The 23,345-nt window shown below is 53.0% G+C and overlaps 7 protein-coding genes across 7 annotated transcripts; 5 read left to right on the top strand and 2 right to left on the bottom strand.

Annotated features, from left to right (window-relative positions):
* Window positions 1–68: 68 nt before the first annotated feature.
* On the top strand, window positions 69–11,107 carry P170DRAFT_392794 (polyketide synthase 3; the record flags this gene model as incomplete). Its single annotated transcript, XM_024845993.1, has 3 exons — window positions 69–1,781; window positions 1,849–3,459; window positions 3,664–11,107. The coding sequence occupies 3 exons, from the start codon at window positions 72–74 to the stop codon at window positions 11,086–11,088; spliced, it is 10,746 nt and encodes a 3,581-aa protein (XP_024699799.1). The 3' UTR covers window positions 11,089–11,107.
* A 43-nt stretch (window positions 11,108–11,150) lies between these two features.
* Window positions 11,151–12,134, bottom strand: P170DRAFT_287522 (uncharacterized protein). The gene is made up of 2 exons (XM_024843217.1): window positions 11,398–12,134; window positions 11,151–11,303 (listed from the first exon to the last, which is right to left on the bottom strand). Exons 1-2 carry the CDS (start codon window positions 11,886–11,888, stop codon window positions 11,213–11,215), a joined length of 582 nt encoding a protein of 193 aa, XP_024699798.1. The 5' UTR covers window positions 11,889–12,134; the 3' UTR covers window positions 11,151–11,212.
* Window positions 12,135–12,968, top strand: P170DRAFT_287515 (uncharacterized protein). Its single transcript, XM_024843216.1, has one exon. The coding sequence runs from the start codon at window positions 12,382–12,384 to the stop codon at window positions 12,856–12,858; it is 477 nt and encodes a 158-aa protein (XP_024699797.1). The 5' UTR covers window positions 12,135–12,381; the 3' UTR covers window positions 12,859–12,968.
* A 543-nt stretch (window positions 12,969–13,511) lies between these two features.
* Window positions 13,512–14,368, top strand: P170DRAFT_367630 (uncharacterized protein; the record flags this gene model as incomplete). Its single annotated transcript, XM_024844816.1, has 2 exons — window positions 13,512–13,954; window positions 14,053–14,368. The coding sequence occupies 2 exons, from the start codon at window positions 13,512–13,514 to the stop codon at window positions 14,366–14,368; spliced, it is 759 nt and encodes a 252-aa protein (XP_024699796.1).
* A 667-nt stretch (window positions 14,369–15,035) lies between these two features.
* P170DRAFT_459036 (putative extracellular protein) lies at window positions 15,036–16,503 on the bottom strand (the record flags this gene model as incomplete). Its single annotated transcript, XM_024851835.1, has 2 exons — window positions 15,444–16,503; window positions 15,036–15,173 (listed from the first exon to the last, which is right to left on the bottom strand). Exons 1-2 carry the CDS (start codon window positions 16,209–16,211, stop codon window positions 15,036–15,038), a joined length of 906 nt encoding a protein of 301 aa, XP_024699795.1. The 5' UTR covers window positions 16,212–16,503.
* Window positions 16,504–17,538: 1,035 nt separating this feature from the next.
* Window positions 17,539–19,373, top strand: P170DRAFT_367413 (UV-endonuclease UVE-1; the record flags this gene model as incomplete). Its single annotated transcript, XM_024844806.1, has 2 exons — window positions 17,539–17,772; window positions 17,826–19,373. 2 exons carry the CDS (start codon window positions 17,539–17,541, stop codon window positions 19,371–19,373), a joined length of 1,782 nt encoding a protein of 593 aa, XP_024699794.1.
* Window positions 19,374–20,508: 1,135 nt separating this feature from the next.
* Window positions 20,509–22,956, top strand: P170DRAFT_368358 (phosphatidate phosphatase App1 family protein; the record flags this gene model as incomplete). Its single annotated transcript, XM_024844855.1, has 1 exon — window positions 20,509–22,956. The coding sequence occupies one exon, from the start codon at window positions 20,509–20,511 to the stop codon at window positions 22,954–22,956; it is 2,448 nt and encodes an 815-aa protein (XP_024699793.1).
* Window positions 22,957–23,345: the final 389 nt, after the last annotated feature.

Raw genomic sequence — 23,345 nt, 5'->3', positions numbered from 1 at the left:
TCGATTCTACAAGCATTCACTACGAATACTTGGATACATCAACCATCCAACTTATCAATCATTTCCCCAATATGTACGAGCCGATAGCCATTGTGGGCACGGCGTGCCGATTACCTGGTGCGTCAAGCTCTCCTTCCAAACTATGGGATCTCCTCAAGGCGCCGAGGGACGTCCTCAAGGAGTTTCCGCCGGAGAGGATGAACACGAAAGGCTTCTACAACGAAAACGGCGACATGCGCGGTCGTTCACTGGTCCGTCACAAGTCATACTTGCTGGAAGAAGATGTTCGTCATTTCGATAACGCCTTCTTCGATATGAACCCAAAGGACGCAGCCGATATGGACCCCCAACAACGGATCCTGTTGGAAACCGTCTACGAAGCCTTTGAATCAGCTGGCTGGTCCCTGAGCGATGTCGATGGCTCTCAGACCTCCGTTCACGTCGGTGTGATGACCGACGATTATCTGTTGATTCAAGGGCGGGATCCTGATACATTGGGAGGCCATGCTGCGACTGGTGTATCCCGCTCTATTCTCGCCAATCGCCTATCTTACGCCTTCAATCTTCAAGGGGCTTCCCTAGCTCTTGATACAGCCTGTTCCAGCTCGCTGGTCGCCCTACACTTGGCTGTGCAAGGTCTCCATCGAGGGGAGGCCACTCAAGCAGTTGTGGCGGGTATTAATCTGCTTCTGGATTCGACGTGGTACATCATGGGATCGTCGATGCATATGATTTCGCCGGAGTCACGTTGTCGTATGTGGGATAAAGATGCCAGTGGATACGCCCGCGGTGAAGGCTGCGGTGCGGTGGTGCTGAAAACACTCAGCCAGGCAATTCGCGACAACGACCATATTGAGTGCATTATCCGAGGAACCGGCGTGAATTCGGATGGACAGGGCAACAGCAGCGGGATCACAATACCTTCGCCTGCAGCACAAACCGCCCTGATCCAACAGACATATCGTGATGCAGGCTTAGACCCCGTGAAGGATCGATGCCAATATTTCGAATGTCACGGTACCGGTACTCAGGCTGGTGATCCTGCTGAGGCGGAAGCAATCCAAGATGCGTTCTGCGATGAGAACGGAGAGATGAGCGAAAACACTCTTTTCTGTGGTTCCATAAAAACGGTCATTGGCCATCTAGAAGGGTGTGCTGGAATCGCCGGTGTGATCAAAGCCTCGTTGGCGATTCAGAACAAAGCCATCCCTCCCAACATGCACTTCAGCACTCTCAATCCTAAAATCGAGCCTTTTTACGGCGGCTTGCAAATTCCTACCTCTCTTTTGCCTTGGCCAGAGACAGGCGGTGCGCCTCGCAGGGCAAGTGTCAACAGCTTTGGATTTGGTGGCACCAACGCTCATGCTATCCTCGAGAGCTATGAGCCGCCCAGTACCACCGTGTCCTTGGCAACCCCAACCGCTGGATTGGCAGATGACAGTACATGCTGGTCCGATTCAGTCGAGGGAAGGCTCGCGGGACCATTCTTGTTCTCTGCCAGAAGCCAGGGCTCATTGGTGGACTGGCTCAAGCACTTGCTCAACTACCTGCGCGTGAACGGGTCCATGGACCTTGATTCTTTGAGCAACACACTGAATTCAAAGAGATCTGTATTTCGGTATCGAGCTGCAATTCCAGCCGCCGTTGATCGCGAAGACCTCATTGAGAAGCTGGAGGATCAAGTCAACATTCTCAGCACATCATCCGACGGACCTCTTCGTCCCTCTCCTGGATCCGCCACTGCGGAGGGAGTGTCAATACTGGGTGTGTTTACTGGCCAGGTATGTCCGTCTCTACCTTCCTACAATTATTAGTCTTATGGACGCTGATGGCTGTTCACCAACCTAGGGCGCACAAGCAGCACGAATGGGCTTTGCATTGTTAGAGCATTGCAAATCCTTCAGAGAGTCTATCATGGACTGTGAAGCCGCCCTAGCATCGATTCCAAACCCACCGACATGGTCGCTGAGCGAGGAATTGGCCGCTGATACTACAGAATCCCACGTAGCAGAAGCCAAGTTCTCGCAGCCCCTCTGCACGGCAATTCAGATAGCACTTGTTGATTTTCTACGCGCCTGTGGGATTCGATTCCACACGGTTGTTGGTCATTCCTCTGGTGAGATTGGCGCAGCATACGCAGCCGGCCTGTTGACTAAACGGGATGCCATGGGGATTTCTTACTATCGAGGGTATGTGTCGAACCTTGCACGAGGCGACGCCGGTCAACAAGGAGCCATGTTGGCCGCCTCAATGTCCTTCGACGAGGCCACTGCAATCTGCTCCGAGCCGCACTTCAAGGGTCGGATCACGGTCGCAGCGAGTAATGCCCCCTCCAGCGTGACGCTATCCGGCGACAAGGACGCCACTTCGGAGATGAAAGAGTATCTTGATGAAAAGCAGATTCAGGCTCGAGCGCTTCAAGTCGATACCGCCTATCATTCGCACCACATGCGTGCCTGTGCTGAACCCTACTTGCTTCATCTCAAGGAGCTTCGCGTGACTGTACAAACACCATCGGTCGATCAAGAGTGTCGATGGTATTCCAGTGTTAGACAGAATACCGATATACTCGACGAACCGCTGGATTCGGAGTTAGAGGCCCAATATTGGGTTGATAACTTAACGCATCCCGTGCTGTTCTCCCAAGCCGTGACGCTTGCTGTGCATGAAAATAAGGCTGGGTTTTCAGCCGCCATCGAAGTTGGACCCCATGGCACTCTAAGAGGACCGGTGAATCAGACTCTAAAGCAGTTGTCCTCGGCAAGCACCTCAATGCTCTATACCGCCTGCTTGAGCCGGGGAACTAATGCCATCAAAACGTTCTCAGAGGCTCTGGCCACCATCTGGAGCCTTGCCCCATCTTTTGTGCAACTCTCTGGATGGCGCACAGCATTTGGCCTTGATGTCCACAAGCCCCTGATCAAGGATCTACCTCCCTACGCATGGGATCACACGCAGACTCATTGGCGGGAGTCCCGAGTGGCTCGCAACTACCGCCTTGATACACACCCTCCACATGATCTGCTTGGTCGTCTCTGGAATGATTCTGGGTCCGAGCAAAAGTGGCGGAACACCTTGCGACTGAACGAGATGCCCTGGCTCAGAGAGCATGTCTTCCAAAACCAGATTCTGTTTCCCGCAACGGGGTATATCAGTCTGGCCGTGGATGCGGCGAAGGTGTTTGCCAAGGATCAGTCGATCAAGTTCGTTGAGCTCCGAGACATGACTATCCCGAGAGCACTGCCCATCGGCGAGGGAGACGAGGTTGAAATTTTATTCACAATCCGTCGCCGGGTCTTGCCTGACCAAGTTGACACTGAGTCGGTCATCGAAGCAGAGTTCACCTGCTACAGCTATCCTGACAATCAGCTGGAAGCGGACAAGAACTGTGAGGGTCTGTTAACCATTCATCTCGGGGAACCTGAGCCGACAGACTTGGCACCTACGTACATTTCCGACGTGGAACTGACTCCATCCAACGTGGAGCGGTTCTATCACGCGGCGTCGGAGATCGGGTTCCAATACGAAGGCGCTTTCCGTGCATTGGACTCGCTCAATAAGGTCTGGGGCCACGCAAGGTCAATTGCATCGTGGTCTTGGGATGACCCCGACATGAATATCGCCTGCACCTTGCACCCGGCCATCATGGATGTCGCTTTCCAGACAGGACTTTCAACTATCCTCTCTACCGCGGAGAGATCGATGCATAGTCCCTATCTTCCAGTGGGTGTCAAACGGGCGGTAATCGATCCAAACCAGAATTTCAACACCGATGTGGCGATCGAGGCGTACATGACCAGTCCCACGGTCGGCCTGGGACCGCGGATTGAAACCGATATCAACATTAAACGCTCAAGTAATGGAACCGATGTCTGTGAAATCCAGCTGGAAGGCGTGGCATTCAAGGCCATTTCAGAGCCGCAGCCATCGGAAGATCGAAACATCCTAGCCAAGACAGTTTGGGCCCATGACGCAGCATATGGCCTGCTTCCGGCGGAGCTGATCGATAACGTCCAAGCGGACTCGTCGGCCTATACACCTGAAGAGTATGAACGTGTTGCCTTATTCTACCTCCGACGTCTAAGCGATTCAATCAGTGCACAGGAGATGGACACTTTACAGCCTCATCATCAGAAGCTAATCCGGTCGATCAACGCGCTGGGGGCGGGGATTCGCGAAGATAATGATCGAGCCTTCTTACAGGCTGAGTGGCTCAATGACACTTCTGAATTGATCTTAGATCTATTGAATCGTCACCCAGGTGACGCTGACATGGCGTTACTGACGTCAAGCACGGAGAGGACCCAATCTCTCTTGAAAGGGAGATCTGGTGTCGATGGCTTGTCAAGCTCTCTGTACCAACAGACCAGTTCGGGTGCTTCTTGCAGCCAAGCCATCGCGCAGTTGATGGTTCAGATCAGTCACACATTCCCCAGGACCAATATTCTTCATATGTGTGGTGATTCTGCCAAGACGGTCACCGACATCCTAGATGCTATTAACGATGCGTACGCATCGTATACCTGTGCCGACCCCTCAGATGACGTTGTTGATGTTTTGAGAAACAAGATCGGCCTGGATGTTGCAAGAGAAAAGAGGATCTCGTTCGAGGTGCTTAATACCGAGCCCACAGCCAGTAGAGAGCCTTACGATGTTGTCATCGTAACTGACATCTGTCGCGCGAGGCCAGACCTCTCAGAGAGCGTCCAGAGACTGCGAAGCCTGCTGCGCCCCGGCGGCTTTTTGATCTCGATGGAGCTGACAGGTGTCTCTCTTCGGCCAATGGCCATCCTGGGCGGCTCGGAGGAATGGTGGGAGAATGCCGGACTCTTGGTAGAAGGACCACGTATCAAGACCGGGGAATGGGATAACCTGCTGTCCGACAACGGGTTCTCCGGCATTGACTCCATATTCCACGATCAGCCCAAGCTGGGCATGCACGGATATTCCGTGTTCTCTACGCAAGCCACGGACGATCGAGTTGAATTCCTGCGCAATCCACTGACTTCGCTGCATATGATCACACCAACTCCAGTGATCTTTATCGGTGGTGAAACAAGTCGCGTTTCCAAGCTTATTCGGCAGGGAAAGAATCTCCTGCGTGGCTGCACGCCCGAGATCCAAGTATGGAGTCGTTTCGACCAGATTGACTGCTCTCGAATCCCGCCCGAATGTTCGGTCATCACCTTGCAAGATCTTGACAAGCCACTTTTCTCATCTCCTCCGTCGGTGAATGAACTGAAGAATCTCAAGGAAGTACTAGGCAATGCTCAAAATCTGCTTTGGGTCACGTCCGGCCGCTTGTTGGATGACCCTTATGCCAATATCATGATCGGAATTGGGCGGTCACTGAGACATGAACACATCCATCTCAATCTCCAATTTCTCGATTTCGATCAAGGAGAGCCATGGGATGTTCAGACCCTCATGACTCAGTTTCTTCGTCTGATATTCTCAACTTCTTCTCCGGGCGTAACGGAGGGAATGCTTTGGGTGCAAGAGCCAGAGATTGTGATCAGGGATTCCCAGATGATCACACCAAGGGTACTTCTAGATCATACATCCAACGAGGTTTATAATGCCGGCCGCCGTCGCGTGGTCAAGTCTGTTGAACCTACAGAGCCAATTGAGGTTATTCACGAGACAGCTGGGGCCCCATCGGAATCGATGCTTGCGTGCAGCCGTTCGATCGACACCCCAGAAGGCTATTTGCAAATGGAAGTCAAGTTGTCGGTCCCGCTACATGCCAATGATGAAGCACCTTGCTACCTATCATATGGCAGGGTCAAGGACGGTGGTGATGAGCCAGCAGCATTGGCCCTGTCAGCAATTGATTCCTCAGTTGTCACCATCCACAAGGACTTCGATTTCAAATCCCGAGCTGTTCAAGAGTACGACCCGGCGACTCTCGTGAATGTCGCAAGCTTCTTGATTGCATCCAATCTAGTCTCGGATATGCCGATCTCTGGAACAACTCTTGTATGCGGTGCATCTGACGAGCTGGCCAAGGTGATATCTGCGTTGGCCGCGGAAGCAAGCCGAAAGACCACGTTCGTTACAATCACCAAGACCCCCAGAGAGGGCAGAAATCCCGGGTGGATTTATCTTCACCCACAAACTCCCACTCGTGCTGTGAGAAAGTTAATGCCTCATGATGCCACTGCTCTGTTCGACTTGTCCCGCGACGGTGCAGCTTGTGTTTTACCGTGTCTGCCCCCAGGCTGCACAGCACAAATATTGGATGCCAGTTCTCTCTCCCAGCAGTCAGTGGAAGACGCCGTGAAGAATTATGAGACGCATAATGACGTTTTGGATTGCAAACCTCTGCCCACTGTCTTCTCCCTCTCGGATCTGTCTCGGAAACGTGTCGACAAGTCTGAACGCCTCTCTGTTGTCACAGACTGGAACCGAGAAAGACCGGTCAACGCGATTATCCGTGGTCTGGAGCCACAAACCCTCATATCTCCGAATAAAACTTACTTCCTCGTCGGTATGGCAAGTGAGCTTGGCCAGTCTCTATCCAACTTCCTTGTCCGCGGCGGAGCTCGCTATATTGTCTTGTCCAGCCGAAACCCCAAGAACAATCAGAACTGGCTTCGTGATCTCCGGTCAGTTGGTGTTGATATTCGCGTGGTGAAGATGGACGTCACAGACCGTGCTCAAGTCCACGAGACTGTCAAGAAGCTTCGTCAAACCATGCCGGAGATCGGTGGCGTGACCAATGCAGCCCTAGTGCTCGAACCGGCTGTATTCGCCAATCTCTCGGCGGCAAGTATCGCAAAGCAGATGATGCCCAAGATCCACGGCACAGCACACCTCGATGAGGTGTTCAAGAACGACCCTCTGGACTTTTTCATGTGTTTTGGCTCTCTGGGCACTGTGTTCGGGAACCCCGGGCACGCAATATACCACGCTGGTAATGCCTATATGATGAGCTTAGTGGCAAACCGCAAGCGACGAGGTCTGGTGGGATCCATTTTGAACTTTGGAATGCTGGTCGACGTTGGGTATGTGGCTCGTGCAGACCGCTCGGCTGGGTCCAACGTTGAAGAATGGCTCCGCACCGATGGATTAATCGCGTTGTCCGAAGCGGACTTTCACCATGTCATTCTTCAGGGAATTTCCGCGGGCCGGCTGGACTCTCCTACCTGCGAGGTCATCATGGGTGTTGATACATTTTATGACAAAGGTCAAATTCCCAGGCCGCGGTGGATAAACACGCCATTCCTCTCACATATGGTGCGCCGCGTTTCCGAAGCTGTCGAGGACGATGCTCCTTCATCTGGTAGTCACCAGTCAAGGCTAGACAGTGCAGCTACCGTCGAGGAAGCCATTCCGCCGATCACTGAGTTGCTATCCCAGAAGATCAAGTCCATGATCCATGTTTCTCTAGATTCCATTCATCCAGATGAGCCCTTGTCACGTCTAGGAATTGATTCCATTAACGCCATTGAGATTCGGAAATGGCTTTGGGAAAGGCTCAGGGTTGAGATCTCCATGGTGAAGATTCTTGGGCGAGACGCTTCGGCTTCCATCATTCGGACAGTAGCCGAGCAGTATCTTGCCAAAAAGCCTGAAGTCCCAGACAGCACACCGAATGGGAACACCGCTGTCGGAGCGGACGAGTCACAGCCACCGAAGACACAAGCGAACGGTCAGCTCGCAAAAGTTACACCCGAGGTGACACTCGATGATCAAGTCCGGTCGACTACGATCGGTCGTACCCACAGCACTGCAGACAGTAAAGAGTCGCCTACTTCTTCCGAGATGACACCTGGTTCATCACCAATCTCCACCCCAACCCCAGAGCCTGAGCTGGAGTTCATCCGGTCAGAACGCTTGTCCATTGCCCAAGCAGGGCTGTTCTACATATACAAGTTCTCTGATACCAGAACAGCACTCAACCTTACCACAAGGTGGAGGATTGATGGTCCCTTGGATGTTGAGAAACTTAGTCGGGCTTTCCAGAGGACTATCAATCGTCATGATTCATTGCGAACATGTTTCTTCGCAACCTCAGATCACTCCGAAGTCCAACAGCACGTCACCAGCACCAAACCCTTTCATCTTACTCGGCTGCAATCGACGGCTGAAACGGCGGATGCTGACGTGCGGAAGGCCTTCGAGAGAATCAAGGAGCATGAATATTCCCTCGAGACAGGGGACACTCTTCAGGTCACGCTGGTCCGTCATGATGCGCAGTCGCATACTTTGGTATTGGGACTTCACCAGCTCGTCATTGATGTAGTCAGCGTTTCACTTATTTTGAGTGACATTTCCCGCGAGTATCAGTCTCAACCATGGTCTCAGTACCCTGCCCCTACCTCATACCTTGACTATACCCGCGAACAATTCGACGATAGCCAGAGCGGGCGTTTCAAGGACAGTATTCACTACTGGATCAATCATCTGGACCCAATTCCTGAAGCTCTCCCGTTATTGCCGGTTGCAAAAGTCCGAACCCGACAGAGCAATCGGGCATACGGCCACCACACCAGTGAGAGAGAGCTGAGCAGCAAATTCGTGCAAAGCGTTACAAGGATCGGTCAGGCCCATGGTGTGACTCCAATGCAAATCTACCTGGCCGCCATGCAAGTCTTCCTCTGTCGCCTTCTGAACATTGATGATCTGGTCATTGGCGTTCTCCACACCGGTCGTGACCCAATCAGCAAGTTTAGGGAGACCGTCGGACATCTCGCCTCTATCCTGCCTGTTCGATTCAAGGGAACTCTGGATAGAACCTTCCCCGAGGTCGTGAAGAATACACGCTCAACTTTGCTAAACAGCCTCGACCACGCAAACCCTCCATTTGCTCTCATTGTGGACAAGGTCCGCCCTGGAGTAAGCGAGGGCAATATGCCGCTTATCCAAGTAGCCTATAACTACACAGTCGATGATAGTCTTCCAAGCACTCTAGGAGGGTGTACCATTGCTGTGGAGCAAGCGCATCACACCACTGTGTACGACTTTGTCCTTGATGTACGCCGATCGGCTTCAGGCGGCCATGTCCTCGGAATCACCTGCACCGATGACTTTTACTCGCTTTCTGCCACGCAATTTATCACCGAGGCCTGTGTCGGTGTTCTTGAAGGTCTCGTTAGAGAGCCTCTGACTGCAGTTAAGGACTGCAGACTGTTCAGCGACACCCAGCTAGAACAAGCGAGAACTGTGGCACGCACCCCTGCCATCCCGCATTCATGGCCCGACTCGTTGTCTGAGAGATTTATTCAAGTTGCTGCGGAATTCCCGAGCTCAGTTGCGATTAAGGACGGTAGTGAGGCAATTACTTACAGCCAACTGAAGTCAAAGCTAGAGCATTATGCCGGGATATTGCTCGATGCCAACGCCACAAGTGGAACTCGCATTGCGGTGTTCTGCAAGCCGAGTATTGATCTTTACGCGACAATGCTGGCCGTCTTTCGGATCGGGGCTATCTTTGTTCCCCTGGATGTAAGTATTCCTGCCGCGCGACGAAATGACATATTGAAGGCATGCAAGCCCCATGCCTTGGTCTTTCACGCGGCAACTGCCGACCAGGTGGCGGAGAGCCATACCGATTTGGGCAGCGCATTCAGGCTACTCAACATAACTGAGCTGGCTCGATCTCACCGACAGGATTACCGTACTATTCCCGAGCAAGCTCCTTCGAAGCGCGGATCGGATAGCCACATTCTCTTCACGAGTGGCTCCACTGGCGTACCGAAAGGTATCAGGCTTCATCAGAGAGGTATCATGAACTACGCAGTTGTTTCCAGCAAACGATACGACTTTGGACAAATCCGAGTCTTGCAGCAAACTTCCATTGGATTCGACGTGTCCTTTTCGCAAATCTACAGCGCCTTCACCAATGGAGGAACTCTTGTGGTCGCCCCATTCGAGAGCCGAGGCGATCCAGACATGCTTTCCCGACTCATCCTGGATGAGAAAGTCCAGTTTACCATGTGTACTCCATCTGAATACAGCTTGCTTCTTGCCTATGCGCCAGATCGTTTGCGGCAATGCACCGAGTGGCGCTTCGCCGGGGCAGGCGGCGAAGTCCTCCCTCAAAGGCTCGTTGATGGCTTGCGCGAGTTGAAACTACCCCATCTGATGCTGACCAACTGGTATGGACCCACTGAAATTACCGTTGGGACGAGCCGAGATATCCCCATCCACGATGGTGCCAATCCGATCCATGATCCAAGAAATGATAAGATCGGCTCCGTTATCGGCCATGTCGTTCCAAACAATGCGGTTTACATCACCAGCGAGGATGACGGGAGTCTGTTGGCCCCAGGTATGCCGGGAGAGATATGCGTCGCGGGCACCATGGTAGCCAACGGCTATCTTGATCCGCGACTCGATGACGGTGTATTTGTCGCAAATCCATTCACGACAGCCCAGGATGTGGAGCACGAATTCACAACCATGTATAAAACAGGAGACCGAGGTCTAATTCAAGAAGACGGGTCAATAGTCTTCCTTGGTCGAACTAAACGTGGCAGCACGGTCATCAAACTTCGAGGTCTCCGTATCGATCTGAACGAAGTGACTGGTGCAATCTTGGAAGCCGCACCTGACGACTTGGCTGACGCAGCTGTGACTGTTCGCGGCGAGCCACAGTTCCTGGTTTGCCATGTGGCCTTTAAACCGGGAAGGCACCTCGAGCATCGGCAACTCATGGATCTTCTCCAAACACTTCCCCTCCCACGATACATGATCCCAGCCACCATTGTTGCGTTAGATCGTCTGCCGCTTGTGCCAAACGGCAAGCTGGATCTTGAGCTACTGCAGAGCCTGCCACTTCCTGCGCTTGCGGCTTCTTCGGGGCAAACACCAATCCAGCCCCTGACACAGAACGGAGAAAAGCTCACGCCAATTGAAGAAAGGCTTCGCAGGCTTTGGATTGATATCATCGGAGTAGTCGCAGGTACGGCGGACATCGGTCTACACTCTTCCTTCCTTGCCGTTGGCGGCAATTCTTTCCTTTTGGTTCACCTGCAGCATGCTATCAACCGCGAGATTGGGGTAAAAGTTCCCCTTCCACAACTGGGGCAGGCGGAGGATCTGAGGGATATGGCTGCGTTGATTGAGAGGGAGCGCAATTGATTCGGGGCATGACGATGCCTATAACCAGCTGGACACGCTGATTGGCACTATCAACCCTTATTCTTGTATTGCTATTTTAATGCGATAATATGACATGCTCGGGTTGTCAATAGTTCTCGTAAAATCAGAATTCCAGGTACATATGGGGAAAGACTGTTCCCTTGGTACATCTGAAGTTGGATGAAGTCTCTTCGGCGCGATCTCTAGCTCTGGGCCTTGAGACCGGACTTCGAATCAGTGTCAATCCAATGGAAGTTTGTTGTGTCAACACAAGGAGAAATGGGAGTTCGATGCAAGCCGCCAACTTACCGCACGATCTGTGGCAACCTTGTTTCATCGACAAAGATACTGAGCGATATCAATCCGTCTTCGAGATAGGACTTCCCCTCTGGATTTCCCGCGATGACAAGCCGACTGAATCCATGGAATGGCTTGGCATACCAGAGAGGAGATCCATCTCTATCTGTTCCTTGGCGAGTTAAAGATCCGAAGGTCAGCCCGCCACCGCCATTAACCTGAGAGTACTGCAAACCATTGAAACCATTGCAGAGAGCGTTAGGAATATGCAGAACATTTTTGAGCACCAGAGTCCTAGTAGTAGAAGTGCTCTCGGGACCTGTGTGCACAAGGAGTTCCACGGTGCCCATCCCGGCGATGTCTAGATCCTCCTCTCCAAACGGGGAAGCGGGAGACCTGATTCCGACTGGAACGTAGTCCTTGAAGAACAAGCGATCTCTGGCATAGTGGTGGGTACTCGTAAGTACTATCATCCAGTCCCAGCAGGGGTGGCTTTCGGTCATATTGATTTTCGCAGGTGAGGAATGGGTTCTGTTGAGAGGTCACAACATCAGATGGCTTGCGAAGAGGGAAACAGAGGGAGAGATTCATTCCTCCATCAGGCAGGAGCGACCAGCCATTCCCTGCCTCAGGCTGCAGCATGTTGAACACTTCTGGGCAGAAAGCAATTCACAGTTCAATTGAGCCTAACTATATCACAGTACATGTTTGCACTTGTCGATTCAACACCACTCGTGGTCGTCAGTGGACAGTACAATTGTGGAGCTCGAGTCAATTGGTGGATTGAGAAAGAACTCTGTTGAAAATATATTCCGAAAGAGTCAATCATCGTTAGGATTGTGCCAAACGCATCATTGCCACGATATCTACCAAAGCACACGAGTTACTAGGTAGTAGTGATGACCGTTTGACTCGAATCGATTAACCGTTTGAGAATACTGGATTACGATTGCATGGGATACCTAAGGCCGCGGAGAACAGATCCATCTGCAAACCATGTGGCTCACCGAGGTCATCTCTGCATGGCTTCGTTTGCGGATCAACCGCGCGGGTTGTCATTGGCCGATTCAAAGTTCGAACTGGTCAGTGTTGTTGACCGAAAACGAACCCAGCATGACGGCGTTGGGATCCAGAATCAGTTCGGACATGCCGACATCCACGGAATGGAGACGAGAAACGGTTCCAACCGTTGGGAAGCATCGCAATCAATTTCCAGGCCTCCAAATGATGAATCATGACCGTGTTTACATCCATGATCTATTTTTGGTTTCTTTGTGCGAGACCATTGGTGCAGGGCTTCGGATGAGGACAATAGACTTCATCGTGACGACAATCCGGTCGGTCTGGAGTTGCGACAAGAGCAGGCACGAGTGGCGGTGCCGGGGCTGGTGCTGTGGCGCGGGTCCGGATGAGGTAATCACCAGGGCGGGTTGCCTGAAGCGGCCTGAGGTTGGCCTGGGACATGTGACGTGACACGTCCGGTGGGCCCGACAGGGGTGGGGCTTAGTCATTTAGCCTCCAGGCGCCAATCAGCGGGGAGGCCGCATCAATGCTGACATCACAGGGTCTCGTCAGGGCTGCGCTTCATGTGGTCGCGATGGGGAATTCGTCTTTTTCCCGTCCTCCGTTGCGGGTGGTTTGCCAATCAGACCGGTCCACTCTTGTCGTCACCCGTGGATCGTCATGAGGATGGTCTGCGATGGTCTGCGATGGTCTGCGATGGCCTCCTTGAAGGGCCTGTGAGATTTATTGATTCCCCCTGGGTTCCACCTCGCGCCCAGGCATTCAGGGAAAATACCTCCACCGATCTGCCCTCCTTCGACACTTGGTGTGCGTCCCCTGGAACCTCGTCGACAATGCAATTTTGCTGCCTTCAAAGTTTGAACCTTTTTCCTCCTGAAAACTCTATATCTTCCTGGGAAAGAAGAAAAACCTTGAACTAAGCCCTGCTGCCCACTGTTGGCCAACCTCTTCCCCCCGCCATTTTCCAATATATAATTCCTCCGCCATCGGATTTCCAACGCCCTCCCCTCGCCATTCCGCCATAAACGACGGACAGCTTAGAAGACATACGAAATTAAACCCCCTAATCCAGCCTCCAGACCAAGAGTCCACGACCGGTCAGGATGGGTTTTGGTGGCGTGGTTCTCCGGTTTTTCAACCTCGCCATTCGCGTGCTCCAGTTCTTGGATGCAGCCGTTATCCTCGGTATTTTCTCATACTTCCTGGCGGTCCAAACTCGCCATGACCAGACCATCCCGCAATGGATGAAAGCGACCGAGGGTCTCTCGGGCGCAGCCACTCTCTACGGACTATTAGGCATCCTCTTCACCTGCTGCCTGGGCGGAATCGCTTTCTTTGCCGCTCTGGCCGTCATCCTCGATGTCTGCTTCGTCGGAGCCATGGTTGCCATCGCCGTGATGACCCGCGACGGCACCCAGAAGTGTACCGGTAACGTGAAGACACCGCTCGGGAACGGCAACAGCGACGACGAATCTGCTTCCAACGTGACCTACGGGTTCGTCTGCGAATTACAAAAAGTGGCATTTGCTGTCTCGATCATTGGAATGTAAGTTTGAAACGATCATGCCACCCGCATCAAAGTCTCAAACATGACTGTTTGTTTTGGAGTTGAATTCCCCACTAACATTATACCCCTTTTTTTAGCTTTTTCTTCCTGGTCTCGATCCTCTTTCAAGTCTTGTATGCACGCCACCACAAGCGCGAGAAGCGCTTCGGTCCCTCGCCGGCAAACGGATACACCTACGGCACTCAAGGCAAGAGCCTCTTCCGTCGGAATAAGAAGAACAACCCCGAAACCGCCAGCGGTGATGACATTCTTCCCGGCCACCCTACGCCGCATGATGTGGAATTAGGCACCCCTGAGGAAAAGCCAGGGCTGCTGGGCCGGATGTTCTCGCGGAAGAAGTCGAACGCCAACGCTCCTGGATACGGCAATTCCGCTTACACCGGCAACTACTAGGATGAGTCGAAGTCACTTGTCCTGTCATATTGAGACATGAGAAATTGTGAGAGCTGGTTTCGACAATATGTGTACCATGAGAATTGCGAACCCCGGGTTCTGAAATACATGTTCTCTGCTACATACGAACATCGCATGGTAGATGTTTCGCTCGGGGGTACGAGACCCCGATTTATTTTCTTTTTATCTATTTACTTCCCTTCGTTTTGGCTTTGGGTAAGGTCTATGATTTAATGAACTGGGATAAGATACCACTGGGACTGCATTTGGATGGATTTGGATTGCTATGTAAAATAGCGGATAGGAATAGGCCTTATCCTTTTCAATATAATGATTTTGACTCAAGATGACCTCTACTGGAAATTCATTGGATAACACGACTGACAGGCGTCTACGCGCAGGTCTTTGGCAGCTACTGCCTGGAAGAAACACTAGTGCTTCAAACCATTGACATTGAAAACGATAAAAACATCATATCTAATAAACATTGACATATTATACGAGTGACAACGACAGTCCAACCACAAAACAAAAAGCCACCATCACAAACAGAGTGAGAAAGGAAGATATTACACGGGTCATTGAGAGTCAGCGAGTGGACGTGGTCTGTCCCCGCGCCAGGCGAGGCTCCCACCGAGAAAGCGAACGTGCGGTGCCATGAGGCACTTCAGGAAATGCGCTGCATGGCGCCGTGACGACACTGCGTGCCGGGGGCAACGGTTCCCATGTGGATGACTTGACCGTTGTCGCACAGCGACCACGAGTTTGCGTCAGCACCGCAGACGATGGAGCCGTTGGTGCAGGTCTCCTCAGCGGCAGTGTGTTCGGTCGTTGGCTCCAGCTCGCGTGCGGGCTCGGGTTCCGGGTCGGCCTTAGATTCGGGCTTCACTATCTGCTCGACAGCTTCGGTGGGAAGTGCGTGCGCCGCAGAGGGAGTTCCGAAGGTAGAGGCGACCATGTTGCCGGCAGGACTGGCGACAGCTGACGAGCCGACGGCGACACTGGACGGAATCATGGCGCTCTGAACGACAGCGCTTGAGGAGCTGGTCTGAGGGGCCTTGCTGCTGGACTGAACGCTCGAGCTAGAATCAGAGCTCGTGTTGTTGTTGGAGGTGAAACCAGAGCTAATGCCATTAGCAGCATTGGTACCGTGTCCACCGCCGAGGAAGGGAGCCGAGCCAGAGCACTCGTAACCCTTTCCACTGAGAGACCCTTCGACTGATGGCCCAGGCAGTGGGAAGTTGACCTCCTCTCCTTCAATGGTCTTGCACCCAGCGGGCCCACCGGTGTTGGCACGGAAGAGTTCAGGGAGACTGCTGAAGGAGTCACGACGGACAAGGTCAGTGGTCATCTCACGGTTCGCACCGCCTCCAATGGTGACCTGGGCGCAGTTCATGTACATTTCACGGTTTCCGACCTTGTTGAACCAGCTCCAGGCCAACAGAGCTTCGCCATTCTGAGCGTCGCTGGGGATTGTGAACTGGTAGGACTTGGTAATTGGGCACCCTCCCAGCATGGAGTGAATGACCTTCCACGTCGAGCCAGTGTCGTAGGACAGAGCGATTTGGCACGACCCTCCGCCGTGTACCGCGCTACCTTCCAACTCTAAATTGTATGACGAACCAGGGCTATAGGTTGCCACAGACGTGAACGGGTCATTGGCGTACCCCTTGCAAGGATAATCTGAGCCATCCGTGGACAGAGGATTTGTGTACGAGTAGTCCTTTTGTCCACTTCCATCCTTGTTCAACGGGCTGCGGATTGGATAGGGGTTGGACATCTGGATGTGGCCGGCGACAGAGGAGGCCAGAAGCCCTCCAGCCAACAGCAAGCTCTTCATCATTTTTGAAGTTGCTTTCTAGGAGTGTTTGTAATATGAAAATCTGCAGTTACATGAGTGTTCCGGCCCTCCATTTTTCCCAGATCGGTCTTGTTACTCACTTTTCTCCCAGGCTTTAACGATTCGATCTTTCGTTTCAGACTTGCAAGGATGAGCGAGGGATGTCTTGCCCTTCACTGGATTGGGGTCTGTTCGAGGAATTTGAATATTGAAGGAAGCACGCACAAGCAACCTGTTGGATTTTTGAAAATGTAAACAGAGAACAGCCTGGAAGGAGTAATTCCCCGAGGTAGGGTAGGACCTGTCTTATATATTGGCACCATCAGGTATGCCTGTTTGTCCTTTCCATTGAACAAACCGGTTGTGACAGGAATGGTGAATGCCAATTCGTGTCATTGCAGTCAGGAGCAACGGGCCATCTTACGGCGAGGAATGTTGCGGCGGGAAGTCTTCCAAACATCGCTCGCTACACGGCCAGCCCCTGAGCATTCCAGGTGAAGCCCAGAGCACAAACCCACCAACGACAAGGTATCGGTCTTGCGCCGTGATGCCCATTGCGCTCAGAATAGTACACTCACGCAGTTCCTGCAGTACGTGGCTTGCAAGTCCCTTGAACCTACCGGTGGGGGTTACTGTAAATAGTACTGGATTCCAGGACGCGATGATATCACATCTATTACTGGACCTGCAGATTTGGCGCCCCGAAGCTTGAAAAGAACGCCAGTGGCCGACATGACTTGTGCTTGATCGTAGTGAATGCTTTGCCATCTTGTTTTCTTTAGGGCAAAGCGGGTCATTATTCAGCGCAGCCTGAGGCAGACAACCACGGGAGCTCGCGACGGCTCTGACCTCATCTTTGCTCCGACACGCGCCTCTCCACGATCATGTTCTTTCCGACGCCAGTCTTTCTCATTATCTAGGCTTTCATCTCCTTCTCATTTCTTCCGATTGTAATCCCCGTGACTGAATGCCTCTGCGTTTTGTCATCGACAAGAAGCTTGCTGGTCGTGTTCTTCCCTTCCACCATGCCGCGCGTTACCAGGGCGGCCAGGAATTTGGCTCCCACTTCCGCAGCATTCGCCACACCTCGTCGAACTGGCGGATAATTTGCCCGGTTACCGTGGCGAACCGGTCGCCTTCTTCGGCGCGAGCTCATGCCTTTAGTGCTTCTTCAGCCTCTCCTCTCCCTGTCCGTGTTTCGAGTGGTACAGTTACTAGACTGCATTCCTTTTGCAGTCGATCACTGAAGCTGGCGACGACTGCAATCCCTTCGCCACCCCACTTGAGATCATTTTCCTCCTCTCAGGCCCAGAGCTCAAGCTCGCAAGCTATGCCGGCCAATAAAGTATCTCTGGAAGAGGGTGTCTCGCCCGTCGAAAACCTCGAAGGAGGCGTCGATCAACGAGACGCGCGTTCAATTGGCCCGTCACAGGATGTCTCCATAGACCCGGAGTCGGATGACAACGTACCCGTTGAAGCAGAAGAGCTCCAAGAGGCCTTGACGCGACCTCCACCGGTGAACAGCAGCTATCTGCCCCTCCCTTGGAAGGGCCGATTAGGCTATGTGAGTCATAACCCGCGATCTTTCCCGGACGTTTCGTAGCTTATCGTTGATAGGCCTGTTTGAATACCTACTTGCGGTATTCAACCCCACCGGTTTTCTGCTCTCGTACGTGTCGCATCGCCTCTATTCTAGAAAACCGGCACCCACTATTGGATCCATCCCAGCCTCCTCATCCAACAAAGAATCGGCCGGATCGCTCCGAGCCCGCGGATGTCGCGCGTGGTCAGGCTTTTGTCGAGTCCTTGGGGCTTGCTAACGCCCATGATGTTGCCAAGATTCTGCGTTGGAATGACCGCTATGGTATCAAGTTCATGCGATTAAGTAGCGAGATGTTTCCTTTTGCCAGTCATAAGGAGTATGGATACAAGCTAGCTCCTTTTGCTGCCGATGTCCTCGGCGACACCGGGCGGGTTATCGCAGAGCTAGGCCATCGCGTGAGTGTACACCCTGGTCAGTTCACGCAATTGGGCACCCCGAAAGAGGAAGTTGTCGAGAGCTCCATCCGAGACCTAGAGTATCACTCGGAGATGTTGCAGCTTCTCCGTCTACCGCCCCAGCAGGACCGTGACGCTGTCATGATTCTCCATATGGGTGGCGTTTTTGGTGACAAGGAAGCCACCCTCGATCGATTCCGACAGAACTATAAGAATCTGTCGCAAGACATCAAGAACAGACTTGTCTTGGAGAATGACGACGTGAGCTGGTCAGTGCATGACCTGTTACCCATTTGCGAGGAGCTTAACATCCCGCTTGTTCTGGATTTCCATCACCACAACATCATCTTCGATTCAAGTCAGCTTCGCGGAGGGACGTTGGACATCATGCAGCTCTTCGACAGGATCAAGGCTACCTGGACTCGAAAGAACATCACGCAAAAAATGCATTACTCCGAACCAACCCCGGCCGCCATCACGAATCGCGAACGTCGGAAACATCGAGATCGTGTTACCGCCCTTCCGCCCTGCGATCCTACTATGGATTTGATGATCGAGGCCAAAGACAAAGAACAGGCCGTCCTGGAACTGATGCGGATATATAAACTTCCTGGTCATGAGCTTTCGAATGATATTACACCCCACGTCCGAACTGACGAGAATAAGCTTTATAAGCCCCCGCGCAAGACCAAAAAAGACGGTGGCTTTGTTGATCTCGATGGCCTGGTTCCACCCCTACAGAATATTCCTGAGGAAGAGATTGGCATGGGAGGCCCTGAAGGCAGGGTTTATTGGCCACCCGGAATGGAGGAATGGCTCCGACCCAAAAAGGTCATTCGGACTAAGACGACCAAGAGTCCTGCCAAACCGCGAGCATCCAGAAAGAATGATGGGAACGTTGGGCCTACACAAGAGAATGGAGACGCCGACAATAATAGCACCCCCGCGACGCCCGAGCCCAAGAAGACCACGCGGGCCCCGCGTACTTCCAGCGCAAAGAAGTCGACCACAAGAAAGCGCAAAGCTTCTGTGGAGTTGACCCCTTCTGCTTCAGATGAAGAGGTACCACCTGAGACGCCCAAAGCTTCTACATCACGGAGTTCTGGCACTCGACGAAGTACTCGAGTAAAGCAGGTCAACTATGCCGAAGAAAGTGGATCAGCATAGGCCACTTTACCTATAAATATGCTGTTTCATGTATTATATGCGGTTCAACCCTGTAAATGGGTATTATGGAAGACTCGGAGCCAGACTTGGGGTTTGAGACTTAACGCAGCGTGCCGCTCTAGCCATTGAAACGTGGTTGACATATGCGCGAGGCTTCATGCATGAGTAAGATCATGCAGTTCAATCGGCTCCTAGGGGTTCCAAGGATTCGTCATGTATCGATAATAGCAATTATATAGAAATAGACCAACAATCCCTAGAGGAACATTGACCCAGCATCACTTCCTGTTATTCCTGTAACCCCCGTGATTAGTGCTGCCTCAGGCGCCCCCACCTGGGCCAGCGACCGCCCGAGACTCGCGCTCCCTCAGGATAACGTCACTCTCGCAATCGTTCGCTGCAGTCATGAAACAGCCTGTTGCCTTTTCATCTGGCACTAATTGAAATCCGGCTCACTGACCACCACTAGAGTGCCATCATGGCCTTTTGACCCCCTAATGACAACCCACTCTCGTTTGACAGCCCCCTTGGACTCTGAGCGCACAGCAAGCAAGTGAGACCCGGCATCTATTTAACGCCAGGACTATTTTAGACTACCTTCTTGTCCTACACTAACTAGAATCGAACCTGCATCGCCTGTAAGGCTGAACCATCGATCCTGGCTCCCAAACCGCCTCTTCGCAACCGCTTGCGCCTTCCTCCGCCGACTTCCTCCATCAGACGCTCTCCCCTCGGTCGGCCTTTCCCTCTTCCCTCCAATTTCCTTGATCAGCCTCGACGCAGTCGCCAGGGGAAATTCGACCTTTTCCTCCGCGTGCTTTTCGGGCCACAAGCCAGCCGCCGCGCCCAGTTGCGCCTCTGGGGGTTTCGCTACGAGACCATCCCAGCCCTCCGCCACCGTGCCCAGGCAAGGGTCTACCGAGCGATCGTCCAGCGACAGGCCAAACTCGCCCAGCGACGTGCATCCGGTAGACGGGGGATCGTCGGATTCTTCACGGCAACACGGAGACGACTCCGGGGGACGGAATCGCGGTCGGGTCGGGTCAATAGCGGCGGGGTGTCGTCGGACGATCGACGCAGGCACATTTTGAAGAGAGGCGGGAACGCGGCGAACGCACCACCAGCACCGGTCCCTATGTCGCAGTACTTGCCGTCGTCGTCTTCTGCCCCCGGTGGACGTCGCAAGAAGGTCTTCGAGTATTTGAAAGCGGCCAATGAATTGCGCCAGTCGTACGCCGCACAATGGACACAGCAACGAAACGGCCTACGCGATTACGATGAGGATTACTTCAATACGCCGGGGGCTTTCCCGGACGTCGAGATCGCGAGGTCCGGCGATGAAGAGATGGTGATATTTCCGAGTTACGCGCGTCGGCTGATCAAGGGCCAGCATCCCTCGCGAGAACAAGCGAGGCGACGTCGGGATTCGACTTCCACGATTGATGAATACCGGGGTGGCTCGGAGGAGATCGAACGGCCCTTGGCAGATTGGGAGGTGATCGAGGATGAAAACGCAATTGTCGCTGTCGACGTGCGCGGCTGGGTTTACGCACCTCATCGCGGGCCGATGACTCGAAAGCATCGCTTGATGATTGCGCTCGCTCGAAAGCTGAGTGGCGTTCCGGCTCCGAATAATCCTTCGAACGAGGCCGAGGATCCAAATGCTGCTGGGTCTATGGGAACCACGCGTGGAGGGAGGGAGGATGAGCTTGTGGACACGGAAGCACAATCGATCATCAGAAAGGCCGAAGGGAGGACAGACACGGGTCTTGAGGATGGGACACTACCAGGTCGACCTTTGCAAAAGACATCGACATCGACGTCACTGGAGACAATACCCATGAGCAAGGATGAGCTTTCTGTTGCTAATGCCCATCTCATGGAGAGACTGCGTCCATTCCTGACAAATCCTATGACGGAGATGCCTGTGACCGTCTTCTTTTTCAATGATGGGAAGAGTCAGTCTAGGAGCATCATGACTGACGAATCCGGTCACTTTATGCTTCGTGCTGCGCTCCCTTTTGTGCCGACCCATGTTCGCGTGCTGGCTTCGGAGGAGCTGTCCGCCGTGAAGGGGGTCCAGATTGTCGAACCGACGGGTGTCAGCTTGATCAGTGATGTCGATGACACGATAAAGCATTCCGCCATCGCTAGTGGCGCCAAAGAGATCTTCCGCAATACCTTCGTCCGCGAGCTGGCCGAACTAACCATCCGCGGAGTCCCAGAGTGGTACAACAAGCTGGCTCAGATGGGCGTCGAAGTCCACTACGTGTCCAATGCACCTTGGCAACTATATCCATTGCTTGAACGATACTTCAAACTGGTCGGACTGCCTCCTGGCTCTGTCCACTTGAAGCAGTACAGTGGTATGTTACAGGGCATTTTCGAGCCCACTGCCGAACGCAAAAGAGGGCCCCTTGAGCAAATTCTGCGAGACTTCCCTGAGCGCAAGTTCGTTCTAGTTGGTGATAGTGGCGAGGCCGATCTTGAAGTTTATACCGACATTGCCTTGGCCAACCCTGGACGGATCCTGGGGGTCTTCATCCGCGACATCACAACGCCAGATCGTAAGAGGTTCTTTGAGAAGTCGGTCGAACATTTAGATAATGCTTCGTCACGAAGCCGCAGCACCTCTCACCTTCACGATGACTCGGACATGATTGCTAAACGACCTACACTACCACCCCGCCGAACACAACAATCTCCCAGTCCCCCTTCAGAGATCAAAGAGCTGGATAATGCCGACTTGATTGATCTCCGGGATGAGGTTGAGTCAAGTCCGTCGGAGGATGCGTTGAAGCCCCTTAATGCACGAGCACCTCCCGCAAAGCCGTCCAAGCCGTCTTCTCTGCGCACTGTCTCGACCACCTCCGAACTAGATAATGGCAGCTCTTCTTCCTTGCCACAGGACGCAATCAAACGGAAACCTGTGCCGCCTCTACCGGCTCGGCGTAACCCCCAAGCAGGGCAGGGATTATCGGAGACGAGCTCCACCAGCTCTCTACCCACTCGCCCTAAGCCAAGCAGCGACAACAGCTCATTCGTATCTCAAGACCCGAACGACAGAAGGCCTTCACGTACGAAGCAAGCGCCACCTCCGCCTCCACCTCGTCGAAGCAATACTGCTGCCTCCACATCCGCGGCAAGCGTCAGTTCCACACAAACCAGCTCTCCCCGACCTCCTCCCCAGAAACCACCGCAATCATACCCAGCGGCTGCAGCCACCGCCGCCTCCGCGGCAATACAGTACGCGTCTGACCGTCTCCCCTGGGCCCCTTCACCGTCCAACCTCCTCCGAACCACCACATCCAATTCCAACCTCCGCAACAGCAGCGATAGCCAGGACTCTGACTCGCAGTCTGGCCTCGCCTATCCCAGCTCCGCAGTCGGTCCGTTGCCCAATCGCCGCGAGGAATTGTGGCGCCGACGCTGGGAACGAGCTCATGATCTTCTGGCTGACCATGGCGTCGTCCTTGGAAGTTGGCGCGAGGGCAAAGATGTGCAAGATGTCAGTATTTGGTTGGTAGAGGAGGCGTTGAAGGAAGCGAAGCGAAATGCAGGTGGTGGAGGGTTTAAGGCGTAGGACTACTGTTACGGCAGTGGGTTTGTTGCAGTCAGGTTCTTGTACATAGACGGTCCCTCTACTCTTTTTATTTCCTTATTTATACATATTCAATAAAGAAATGGACAGTCTGTCCGCACGTTCATCTTGTTCTCTTCCCTTCTTTCCTTTTTTGTGTCTTTGGACCCTGGTGTGCATGGATTTAGGGATTTATATTTTTGCCAATACTATATCCAACCACTTTCACATGTGCACTACTAGCTCCTGAGGTCAAGAAATAAATAGAAAACAAAGAAATGTCATCAAAGAACACCCTACATACTAGGGTGAGTATGATACATGCAAGAGGATTCGAATTTGCTTTTGCAACGACTACTTTGGCATTTATACAATTTCACCTCAACCGTCTC

This window comes from Aspergillus steynii (genome assembly GCF_002849105.1).
Source record: "Aspergillus steynii IBT 23096 chromosome Unknown P170scaffold_9, whole genome shotgun sequence".
In the NCBI taxonomy this organism is placed as follows: Eukaryota; Fungi; Ascomycota; class Eurotiomycetes; order Eurotiales; family Aspergillaceae; genus Aspergillus; species Aspergillus steynii.
This window is presented reverse-complemented; position numbering and strand designations above follow the sequence as displayed.

Excerpts from the sequence above, each read along its gene's own strand:
- P170DRAFT_287522 (XM_024843217.1), bottom strand. The coding sequence starts at position 11,888 with ATGACCGAAAGCCACCCCTGCTGGGACTGGATGATAGTACTTACGAGT. Across the intron at positions 11,304-11,397 it reads AGGTTGCCACAGATCGTGCG|GCCCAGAGCTAGAGATCGCG; the intron begins GTAAGTTGGCGG and ends TCCGGTCTCAAG.
- P170DRAFT_287515 (XM_024843216.1), top strand. The coding sequence starts at position 12,382 with ATGTGGCTCACCGAGGTCATCTCTGCATGGCTTCGTTTGCGGATCAAC.